This window comes from Zingiber officinale, chromosome 10B (genome assembly GCF_018446385.1).
Source record: "Zingiber officinale cultivar Zhangliang chromosome 10B, Zo_v1.1, whole genome shotgun sequence".
NCBI lineage: Eukaryota > Viridiplantae > Streptophyta > Magnoliopsida > Zingiberales > Zingiberaceae > Zingiber > Zingiber officinale.
The window spans coordinates 1,657,564-1,669,277 of NC_056005.1; the positions used below are offsets into that span (position 1 = coordinate 1,657,564).

Sequence of the window (11,714 nt, forward strand, 5' to 3'; positions counted from 1 at the left end):
TTGGATAACATAGAAGATTTCGGTGAAGATAAGAAGCTAAAATTATGAGATAAACTTTTGGGGTTGAAGGCGCCTTCGGTACTATGAAAGACTCCTTGAACACTAAAAATAGAGCATCTCGACCAACTACTCAAACACATCTCTTCTACGATCTTCTACGCGTCCATTTGACATTTCGACTACTCCGTCTTCTTGTTGCTACTCTGCTACGATATTTCTGTGCCCGACTACCACTGAGAAACAGTCTAACACCAAGTATAATTCGATCATCTTCAAAAGTGATGGGTAACAAAGTTTAATTCTGTACTTAATTATTGTAAAAAGGAAAGTGTAGCGTGTTACACTTGTTCCTATTCTTTTTATACTTGATCCCCTCTTCTGGCAGTTCTTGAAGAAGTTATTAGTAGATTATCCATCGATAGGTCCGCGAGACCTGAGTTTTGGAGTAGGAGTCGCCGAAGACTCCAAACTAAATAAAATCGACCGAGTTTGAGTTTTTTGTTTTGCCCTTTGTGCTTAGTTTTTTCGCTACATATTTTAAAAGAAAAAGAAAATTTTTTTAAATCCAAGTAATTCACTCTCTCTCACGTGTGTCTCGATCCAACAGTGATCTTAATCAACCGAGCTGCAGAACTCCCTGACAAAGATTCGTATGAATCGCGAGCAAGAGATACCCTACCTCGCGATTGTAAAGGAAAAACTCCTGCCTCCAATGAAGGATGCATCAAAGGAACGTGTTTTTCTCGAGTGGTTCTTGAACAAGAACTATATCAAAATGCTTGGCAACCACAGTTGAGAGAATACATAGGGTCGTCTAACCAAGAAGACCATCCTTGTCGATTCAAAAATGCTTCTCTGTTGTACTAATACACAGATGATGTTAAGTACTGAATTTTCCTGACTACTTTATCAGCCCAGCTCGAAGGTTATGCTCGAAGGTTATTTAACTGACTCATAGCTTCTTTCGTCATCTCTTTTGACGACTTAAAAGTCATTTTCTCCACCAGTTCGCTGACAGCAAGAAGTATCAAAAGACGCCCTTAATATATTTACCAGAAGTAAAAGCCTCAGGAAACTCTTCGAGAATATCTGTAGCGATTTAATCGAGTCGTTTGGGACATCTTGTCCACTACTTTAGAAATGTTAAGCAGCGTCTTTTCTCAATGTTTGGTAGATGAAGATTTTTTTTTTTAATCCCTACTGAAGAAGTCATCTTTCAACTATGAAAAATTGTTGGAATAAAACGAGAAATACATACACTTGGAGGAAGCTTAACTCGTGTATAAATGCAAGGCGATCTCGATCCCTTAACAGGACAAGAAGCCTCTTTAACCTCCATAAGATCCTGTATTAACCCCTCAGCTATGTCCTGGTTTGCAAAGAAGGGAGATCGATGCAAGATGTAAACTTGGCTCCCACATTGACAAGAGGCTCGAGCCAACTATCTTAAGAGGGAATGGTTCATTTTTGTACTTATCACTAATCGCACTCACATTGCACCTAGGAATGTCGGCAACTCACTCAAGAAGTTAGTTGGGGTCATAAATCAGCGACACTAGGGCAAGAGAACATCGTCTGTTGTTGTTCAACATTCACTGGTCAAGTACCTTCGGCTCAATGACCTAGGCAATCAATTAAATTGGCGTAGAGACAACTCGGCCCCTAGGACGGAGCCAGAATCCCCCCGACACCGGCCACCCGAATACTGAGATTATTGTCAAGATAATCATCAAGACAACGACCGAGATAATCGCCAAGACCATTACTGAGACCATCGCCGAGATGGTCATGACAATGCTGCTCCCCAAGGTGACATCCACAAGTTCTCAAGTGGCTCCATCGATGATGATTTCAACAATGGAAAAAAAAAACTCACGGACAAAGGTTGAAAAATTGTAATGTCGATACTAGCAGGGGTCGAGAAAATAACCCTCTTATAACCTTCAGGTTCCAAAATTTAAAAGAAGTTGTCACTCTACATGATGATGTCCGAGTAATTCATGCCTTTATAGCCAATTACAATGTGTCTAGAGTGTTTGTGAATACCAAACGTTAGTAAATGCATTATATAAAGAAGTCTTTGATTAGGTACAAATTGACCAAGATGACTTACAAACCCATGTTGACTACCCTATTCGAGTTTATCAATCATGAATTACAATCACTCGGGCAGATTTGCCTTTCCTTGTCATTAGGTGAAGTACCTTTGTAGTGAACCCGAAATATTATCCTCATAGTGGTTGAGCTTCATCCTCCTACAACGTTATCCTTGGAAAGTCAACTCTCAACTCATTAGGCACGGTGGTTTTTAACTTTCATCATAAATTGAAATTCCTAGTTGTTGATTGGGTCGATTCAATCGGCAAAGATTAGAGGGTTGCCCATAAATTGTATGTGGATACGATTCAAACCGATCTTTGGAAAGTACAAAGAACCCAAAAGAGAGAAATACATTCCATGGAGGATGTGCTTGTGCCTCGTCCAATTAAAGAAAAAGAAAATTATTCCATTATACTCGGTCAGCCTGACTGCATCACTCAAATAACAATTAATTATATTTAGCACCTGAATTAAAAGAAAGACAACTTGTCTGTTTTATTCGGAATAATGACATATTTGTTTGGTTACTGCATGAAGTCACGGGAGTGACATCCACTCTGATGTAGTATCGACTCAACATCTTTTTTGCATCTCAATCGATTCAGCAGAAGAAGCAACATTTCACAACATAATAAGATAACTAATCCACACCAAAATTATCAAACTTTTGCAAGCAAATCACATCCGAGAGGTCTAGTTCTTCTCTTGGCTGGCTAACATGGTCCTGGTACCCAATCAAGGAGATAAATGACGAATTTGCAAAAATTTCTATGATCTCAACAAAGTTTGGCCTAAAGATTGTTATCCCCTCTCCCAAATCAATTAACTCGTAGACTCAACCTCGGACTGTGAGTTCATCTGCATGATGAATGTGAGTTCATCTGCATGATGAACGTTAATCAAGGGTATCATCAGATCCCTTTTGGCTACAGACGGTTAAGAAAATGTTGGTTTTATCATTTCTGACTGGGCTTTCTATTATTCTGTTATGTCATTTGGATTAAAGAATACATGAACCATTTATCAACGACTTATGGACCGAGTTTTCAAGCACCAAATCAACCGTAACGTCGAAGTTTATGTCGACGACATCCTAAGGAAGTCAGCTCGAGCTGAGAACTTAATCAACGACGTGGAGGAGACATGCAACACTTTGCGAAGGTATGACCTCAAGTTGAACCAACCAAGTGTTTATTCGACGTCAAGAGTAGACACTTCCTTAGCTCCGTAGTCACTGAGCAAGGGATAGAGGCCAACTTAGAGAAGAGGGGTTCTGTACAAATAAAATAATATCACGACCCCAAACAGTAATGATCCCGTCCGGAAGCTGAGTCAGACGGACCGTCGGGTGAGGTGGCGAGAATGTTGACCGAGTCACGATGTCCCGGAGGGAGGTGTGCTGAGATGACTTTTGTGTTGACCCAGTCTTCAGAAGTCCTCTGATCAACGCTATCTGTAGCTAGCGACGGGGTTGCCCCGATCCCCGGCACCCCGATATTCGAGGCAGATCCAACGAATATATGAGTATAATACTAAGCCATAAAATAATGAAATATGCATAGAATATGAACGGAGAACATACCCTGGCCCAGGGGGCGCCCTCGGATGGGACGCTGCTCGAATTGTTGCGACCCGGAAGAGCAAATGACTATGAGCGGGCTGGATCTGACGACGTGGAGCCTGATGCGGCAAAGTCAGAAGACGAGCTACAGATCGGGAAATAATAACGGCACGTAGACCAGTGATAAAATACCAGCACACAGACCGGGATAAAACATTGGCACGTAGGTCGGGACACGAGGTTAGCACGCAGGCTGGGACACAAGATCGGTACACAGGCCGGGACTTGAAATCGACACGCAGGCCAAGACACGACACACAGACAGGATAAAAGCGTAGGCCGGAATACAGTACACAAGCCAGATCGGCGCAAAAGTCAAAACATAATAAAACGACACGAGGCTGAAAACAACAACAGCTTACAAGCGGAAGACCGTCAAAATCAAAGGGCCCAAGCGGAATGTTGGATCGTCGCTATACGTGTATGACCAGGGCTCTAAGAGCTCATGCGCTAACGAAGACGGCAGGAGAGAAACTGGAAGGCGACAACCTTTCAGAAAATGCTAGATTCTTCTGAGAAGACGACTCTGTGATCCAAAGAGGAAGGAGGCAATGCTGCAGTGTAGGGAGGAAGAAGACAACCTGTAGAGAAGGAGGCGACGTGCAGAGAAGGAGACGACATTATCGTGAGGAGGAAAGGGGCAGTGCGTGAGTTGGAGAGGGAAGAAGGCATGGGCATGAGTAGCTGGAGCAGCAGCGTCCCGGGGAAGAAAAGGAGGGAAGCGGCAGTGTCAGCTTCTGTGAAGGGCGTGAGGAGGAAGAAGAGGAGGTGCGGCCGGCGCAGAGCGGAGCATGAGGAAAAAGGGAGGGGCAGTAGCTGGTCCGGCAACGACGACACACAAGGAAGAAGAGAGGGAGAGGAAAAGAAGTGGAGGTCAGTGGTTGGCGTCGGCGAGGAGCTTGGGAGGAAGAGCGAGATCCCCATCTGTGTTCCTGTTGGCGGCGGCCAAAGCACCCACAAACCAACCCCCCTTTTTCCTGATGAACAGTGTCCCCTTAAACCCTCAAAACTCTCCACAAATGAAAAGACCAAATTGCCCCTCCTCCCTTTAATTCTTTCACTGCCCTTTGCCCTCATCCCATATCAAGTGACATAAAATAATTGGACACTAGTTGTTGTAATAGGATGTAGAAATATTAACAGACTTCAGAGAAAGAAGGGTGTATCGAAAAACGAAGGCGGACATAAAGTTGGTCTTTGAAAAAAGTAAGAAAACTAGCCAGGGGTGTGTGAGGATGATCATAGCCTGAGGGGATAGAGAGTTGATGATCGTGGGTGATCCGGTGATAAGGACGGGGGATCCTCATTGGCGGAAGGTCAATAGCATGTGGAGGTCAAAGGTCAAGAGATTCAACCCAGAGACTGGCCGACCGGACGAAGCGGGCCGACCGTTCGGGGGATGCAGGCCGACCGACCGTGAATCCCCTGAACCGAATGAAGACAACCCGACTAGGGGTCGGGTTTCCGATGCTCAAAGGTAAGAATGTTTTAAGGCCGAGCGGGATGTCCGTTCGGCCGGGGCACCAGGCAACAGAGGCAGGAGCAATCTCATCCGAGCATACGGCCGGGAGTTATCCCGGTCGGACCGATACCTACAATCGACGACAGAAGTAATACGCCTGCCGAGCGGCCGACCCGTTCGGCCCGGGAACAGACAGGAAACGCAAGAGGACAAAGGACACAAGGGATAACATTATCCTCGAGACACCTGCCGTCGACAAGCAGCAGAATTGGCGGTCGAGCCGTACACAGGATCATACGGCGGAAGCTTCCACCGTCACATCCGGGATATACTCGGACGATTGCGGAATGGCGTCAGGGGGTACTTTTCTGACACAGGCTCGTTAAGTTATGTTTGGGGAAGCGGGCACGCATCGAGAAGCGTGTTGCGCCTCCCCGGGGTCCTATATAAGGACCCTCAAACGTTGACGAAGGTATGCGCAACTCTTTACTGTAGTCACATTACGCTGCCTCTCTCGTTGCCTGACTTGAGCGTCGGAGGGTCGTCGCCGGGAAACCCCTCCCAACTCGGCTTCTTTGCAGGTTCGTCGGAGAGCTACACCACCAGTCGGAGATAGCGGAGCGTGCCATGTCCCCAGCGTCTGTCGACTCAGCGCTCGGACAGGATCAGTGGGAAATATGGTAGGTCATTTTCATTTAGTTCACTTCATCGCCGTTAAAATCCGATGAACTGAAAATATACCATAGGCCGGGGACAGCAGGAGGAGAAGGGGAAACAACTATGGAAAAGGAGGATGATCGAAAGTCAAAGGAGGAAGGATGAAACTTACTAGGAACAGTTCGCTGACAGTAGCCAACAAAGAGTGAAAAGGAAGAAGGTGAAAACAAAAGCGGAAGCAATACAATGCAAAGAAAAAAAGAAGAGAGAGCCTTAAAAACCTTAGGGTCAGTCATTTGTGGTCATCCGATCAAGGGTTTAGAGAAAAGAGATTTAATTTGGGTCATTAAATTCGAATAGATAGCCATCACTTCGAATTCTAACAGTCATCTATCATATCGAACATTCGACGACATGAGAGTGTGACACATGGTGATCAGTCATAGGAGACATTTATGAGGAATGGAGATGATCAACGGGCTCACGATGAAAAATCATGCTCGACATGTGTTTCATTAATGCCAGAGGATTTAATCGATTTTTAAAAAATTAAAATGATATCAGTAGTGAGCCCAAGGTACTGTGGAGAACTAAGGTCTTCTCAGAAAAAGAGAGAGGCAGAAGCTAATAAACAATCAAATGTCACTAACAGGCAAGTCGAGCAGTGCCACCCCATGAGGCCTCCAGTAGAGGAGTAAAGAGTTTACAGAGCAACTATGGATAAAAGCAGTGTTTGTTCAAACCGAGCAACAACCAAGAAAGCGAAGCGCCCGATCGAAAAGGAGGAGTATAAATAATACTAAAGATTCAGTCAATCACACTTGCAGCCTTATTCGACTAGACTTTGAGGGAAGGTTTGTGATACGATGATAAAGGTGGACCCCCCTAAAAGCGTGTTAAAATGAGGAAGATCGTCCCAACATGGCAGTCAAAGTCACAAAGAGGTCAAAGACACCAACAATAAATAAGAGTGTGCCCAAACTGGCCACATAACCGATCGGATGTGGGGTGTCTGATCGGGTGCCCCACTCGATCGAACTTCATGCGGCAACCCGGGACAGGTAGACCATCCTCATTTGCTGAGTATTGAGTAGTTCGATAGATGTCTTCAGTTGATCGACGATGTAGGCCAATCAAATAGGTTTTTCAGGTCGACCCATAAGGCCAAGTTGACGGTCCTCTTAAATGACGACCAATCGACCAAAGGTGGGCCCCATGTACTTGTTCTATCGTACTGTTTTGGAAGTTTGTATTATAAAGGACAAAGAATATCCTGCAAGTAAATAATGCTTTAGAAACTTCCAATTTATTAAATCACGGAGAGATGTCAGAAGCACTTTATGTCCTGTCCTTTCTTAGGAACATTTTGGGAAGTGTGCAAGTGCTTTGATATATGTGTGTATACACAATAGTGATGCTATCTATCTACAGACGAATGTATGCGATACTTGATATTTTTACATGTTCATTGTTATAGTTTTTTCTACTATTTTTCTCATTACTTGAATACTGACTTAAGTGTCAGAAGACTAATACCGAAGACCCTTTTCCTAAACTAATACTAATACTCCTTATGTTACACAAGATCGTATGAAATCTTCATTTGATCATGATAAAATTATATCCTTAACTCATTGTCTTCATCAATTTTAGACGGGATGAAGGGTATTCGAAAGGTTAGTGCCCTTTTGCGAGAAAAAAACACAAAAAAAGATAAAATAATATTTAAGTTATTTTTTATTATATCCGGGTAGTTTACGTGATAAGTTGATTGATCCAAATAACTGCGTCTTACTCCAGTGACCAATTTTAATGCAATCTTTGACCTCTTGGCACTTTGTCCGCCTTGGCATTCAATACTCGACCTGGCGGCTTAACAACCACCACGAACTCAACGGCAGCCCATCCATCAATTCAAGACTCTCCTCTCTCCATTGCAGATGTTTCAACCCAATGCCAATTATTATATCTACCATTACCCATGGAAATCAAAGAAGTGAATCCTCTGCTAGATCTTTTATGTTGAATTCAACTTGATCAATAGAAGAGGTTGCAGAATGGATTCATCCTATCAAAATCATGGCTTCTTCTTCTTCCTTGGAGTACTCGTCTCCTCATATGCCACCGTGAAAGCTTCCAAGTGCGAACCGACGTGCGCCGACTCGTCTGTCTCCTTCCCCTTTGGCTTTTCCAGGGGATGCCCAATTCGGCTGAACTGCTCCGCGGCCGGAGAGATGCAGCTCGGCGGATACCGCGTCAGAAACATAACGTCCGAGATGGTCGTACTGGACGTGCCCCCGGTCTGCAACCGCTCCGTCGGCGACGCTGCCAGGGGGCTCTTCGGGAGACACCACGCCGCCACTTCCAACAACGCTCTGTTTCTGCGGGGATGCCAGACGGAGGGCAGCGCCGATTGCAAAATCTCCACCGAGATCATTTCGCGCCGGCTGAACCTGCCCAGCTGCGGGCCCCAGGGAGACAACATCACCTGCTTCCCCAGCAACAAGATCGACGACCTCCTGCCGCCAAACGAGTTAACCAAGAACACGGGAAACTGCAAGTTCCTGTTGACAGCGGTCCGGTACAAGAAGGACGACGTGGGACAGGACTCGCTCGTGTTCGGCGAGGTCGAGGTCGGATGGTGGCTCGACGGCGAGTGCAGCTGTGCGAACAACGCCGGATGCACGCGCGTGCGTCCGCCGCAGCCCGCGACCAGAGGCAGGGAGTCCAAAGGCTTTCGGTGCAGTTGCCGCGAGGGGTTCATCGGTGACGGATTCGCCCAAGGCCATGGTTGCAGAAGAGGTGAGTCCTGTCGCGTCGTCGCCTGCTCGAATACAGTAATGAATTACCATCAGAATTTACTGAAACAAATCCTCAAACTTATCATTCTTATCACCATGCTTCACGATTAAGATAAGAATTTCCCTTGACCTTCATAATTATATAGTTGTTAATGGCATCTGCAAGTTGTAGTTGAAATTGATAGAACTTTTATGACTTACGACTCCAACTGCGGCTGCCCAACCGTGCCCATTAATTAATCGAGCAAGACATGAGGCAGAGCTGAGCTACCCGACTGTTGGTCGTGTAGGTTTCACTGGTTGGTGGGATATTAGCTTTCAATGTCATTTATCATATTATCGACATTCAGATTAACGTTCCCCAGTCACTCACTAGTCTGTGTAAAGTTGTCGATTTTCATCAGAATTTGTTCGCTCTTCAGTGCATTGCTCATTAATCTCTGGCTACTTTGGGCAGTAGAAAAGCGCAGTTTTCCAGGCTCTCGCAAGGGCAGTTCCAACGTCCGCGTTCTGGTGGGAGGTAAGCTCCCACTTTAATTTTTGTAGTGAATATTTTAAAATAATATTTATATATTAAAATGTTTTAATTAATTAATATCCTCTTAATTACAGGGATTGCGGCGGGAGTGTCGCTGTTACTTGGCCTAGCATTCCTCTGCCGCCGCATCCGGCAGCGCCTTACGATCTGCAAAGGGGAGGAAACCACGCAGCGCCTCCTCTCCCAAACATCCTGCGACGTGGCCGTCTACTCGCTGAAGGACGTCCTAGCCGCCACCGGCAACTTCTCAGACGCCTCCAAAATCGGCGTCGGCGCCTACGCCACTGTCTACGTCGGCAAATTCTCCCAAACCGGCCTCGTTGCCATCAAAAGGCTCAAGCACCCCGATGTAGATAACTCCGAGCACGTTATCAACGAGGTCAAGCTCATCTCCTCCGTTACCCACCCCAACCTCGTGCACCTTCTCGGATGCTGCATCGAAGGCGGCGAGCACATCCTCGTGTACGAATTCGTGCCCAACGGCACCCTGTCGCAGCACCTCCACCGCCAACGCGGCGAGGGCCTCCCGTGGCCGGCCCGCGTCTCCATCGCGGCGGAAACGGCCAGCGCCGTCGCGCACCTCCACGGGGCGGTGCGGCCGCCGATCTACCACCGGGACATCAAGTCGAGCAACATTTTGCTGGACTACGACCTGCGGCCGAAGCTGTCGGACTTCGGGCTGTCGAGGGTGGGCATACCGTTGGAGGATGAATCGCTGCCGTCGCACATCTCGACGGCGCCGCAGGGGACGCCGGGGTACGTCGATCCGCAGTACCACCAGAACTTCCACCTCTCCGACAAGAGCGACGTGTACAGCTTCGGCGTCGTGCTGGCGGAGATGCTGACGGCCATGAAGGTCGTGGACTTTCGTCGAGTGCCTGAGAGGGAGGTGAACCTGGCGTTGCTGGCAGTCAATGCCATAGGGAAAGGGCAGGTGGAGGACATCGTCGACCCGTTCATCAAAGGGAACTGGGACGATGCGACGAAGGTCTCGATGGGGAAGGTTGCGGAACTGGCATTCCGATGCCTGGAGTTCCATCAGGAGGTGAGGCCGTCGATGGCGGAGGTGGCGGAGGAGTTGGAAAGGATTAGGAAGGGGCTAAAGAGGTCTCAAGCGGGCGGCTCGGAGAGAATGGAGGTGGAGAAGGCCGAGTTATCGGCCATTTTGGCATCTCCGGTTTCAGTGCACGAGTACCAATTGGGTAGTAGCGAGCAGAGCTGCTCTTCAAATGGCTCCATGACCATGAGCAATCCAAAAGACTAAGATTTCTTCTAATAAGTTTTTTTTTCTTTTTAGTTTTGTTACAATATTTCTGTTTAGTGATCTATGCAAATCATTGGGAATATGCTTCATCTTGTTTATTTTTCAACTTTCAGTATTCTTCATTAAGTTGAGCAGAATTCTATTTAGCATTTTAAATCTCAAGCTTGAGGTACCATTATGGATATGTCAGATGACTCTTGTGTCATATGGCACGAGGCTATAGTGATTTTAGCCACCACCTGTTTGTTCATATGCATACTAGGAAAGTGACCCCGTGGGTCATCCGAGACGGTATGGGGCGGGAGTTGCTACAATGAGGCCGTCAGGTCGAAACTCAGTGGCAACGGGGGAATAAATCCCCTATCCCTGTATCCCACCCGGTCCGTCCCATACTAGCTCGGGTGCTACGATTTACCTCCCTCACGATGGCCGTGAGTCCGGTCGGTGGGGGCCCTGGGGGCGAGGGCTTCGCCTTTTGCTGCAATATGCATACTAGGAAAGCAATCCCCTGACTAACCTAATTATCATGTGGCATCAGAGCATGAAACACCAGCAAGAACAATCGCGCTATGGGCTTATCAAATCTGACATCCGAGCATGTTTGGAGCTGCCATCATGCCATGTGCTGGATCACTTCAATGAATAGAGTTAAACATGGGCCAGGTTAATTGATTATATTCACCAGATTCACTGGAAACAAAATCTTTCAACTTATGAGTCGACTGTTCATTATCGTTCTCAGTCTGACCAAAAGGCGCCAGCTTAAGACAATTATTTTGCAGCATCAAAGCTACTCATACATAGTAGCATTCTCATCGTGCCAAAAGCTTCAAAAGCTAGCACTCAGATGATCACCAAGTCAAGCTGATTGCATCAGCAACACCAAAAGTGGCCCTAGGCCATTGATTTGTCCCCCAAAGCAGCGTGCGCCTGTAACTTTTGTTGGTCCACTTGACACAAGCAGGACGTAGTCAGTAATCTACTCTCTCAGTGATGAACCTGTGTTTATTACTATAGACCAAACATAAGCCATGGACTGCTTGAAATGCTCCCAGAATTATTAACTAGACCATGCAAATCTTGCTCCTGACATTGGCATTGCCCGTCTCTTACTTTCTCGTATTTATAATAATCTTATCCTATCGTTATATGCACATGTCTTCACACAGTTAATCCAAATAGTGGGATTAGATTGGGAAAGAGTAGTTGGCTATTAGCATAGGATGCCATCAACATGCGTGTTTGTTCTTGCTCGCCATCTCCTGGGAATT

At 46.4% G+C, this 11,714-nt stretch overlaps 1 protein-coding gene across 2 annotated transcripts; it reads left to right on the forward strand.

Moving 5' to 3' along the window:
• The first annotated feature begins 7,643 nt into the window (after nt 1-7,643).
• LOC122030580 (wall-associated receptor kinase-like 14) lies at nt 7,644-10,580 on the forward strand. 2 transcript variants are annotated; one of them, XM_042589787.1, is made up of 3 exons: nt 7,644-8,642; nt 9,099-9,161; nt 9,254-10,580. In XM_042589787.1, exons 1-3 carry the CDS (start codon nt 7,898-7,900, stop codon nt 10,441-10,443), a joined length of 1,998 nt encoding a protein of 665 aa, XP_042445721.1. In that variant the 5' UTR covers nt 7,644-7,897; the 3' UTR covers nt 10,444-10,580. The 2 variants fall into 2 exon arrangements, with proteins under 2 accessions (XP_042445721.1, XP_042445722.1); XM_042589788.1 differs by having other exon boundaries at nt 9,102-9,161.
• The last annotated feature ends 1,134 nt before the right edge of the window (nt 10,581-11,714 follow it).

Excerpts from the sequence above, each read along its gene's own strand:
- LOC122030580 (XM_042589787.1), top strand. The coding sequence starts at position 7,898 with ATGGATTCATCCTATCAAAATCATGGCTTCTTCTTCTTCCTTGGAGTA. Across the intron at positions 8,643-9,098 it reads AGGCCATGGTTGCAGAAGAG|TAGAAAAGCGCAGTTTTCCA; the intron begins GTGAGTCCTGTC and ends TACTTTGGGCAG. Across the intron at positions 9,162-9,253 it reads CGTCCGCGTTCTGGTGGGAG|GGATTGCGGCGGGAGTGTCG; the intron begins GTAAGCTCCCAC and ends TCTTAATTACAG.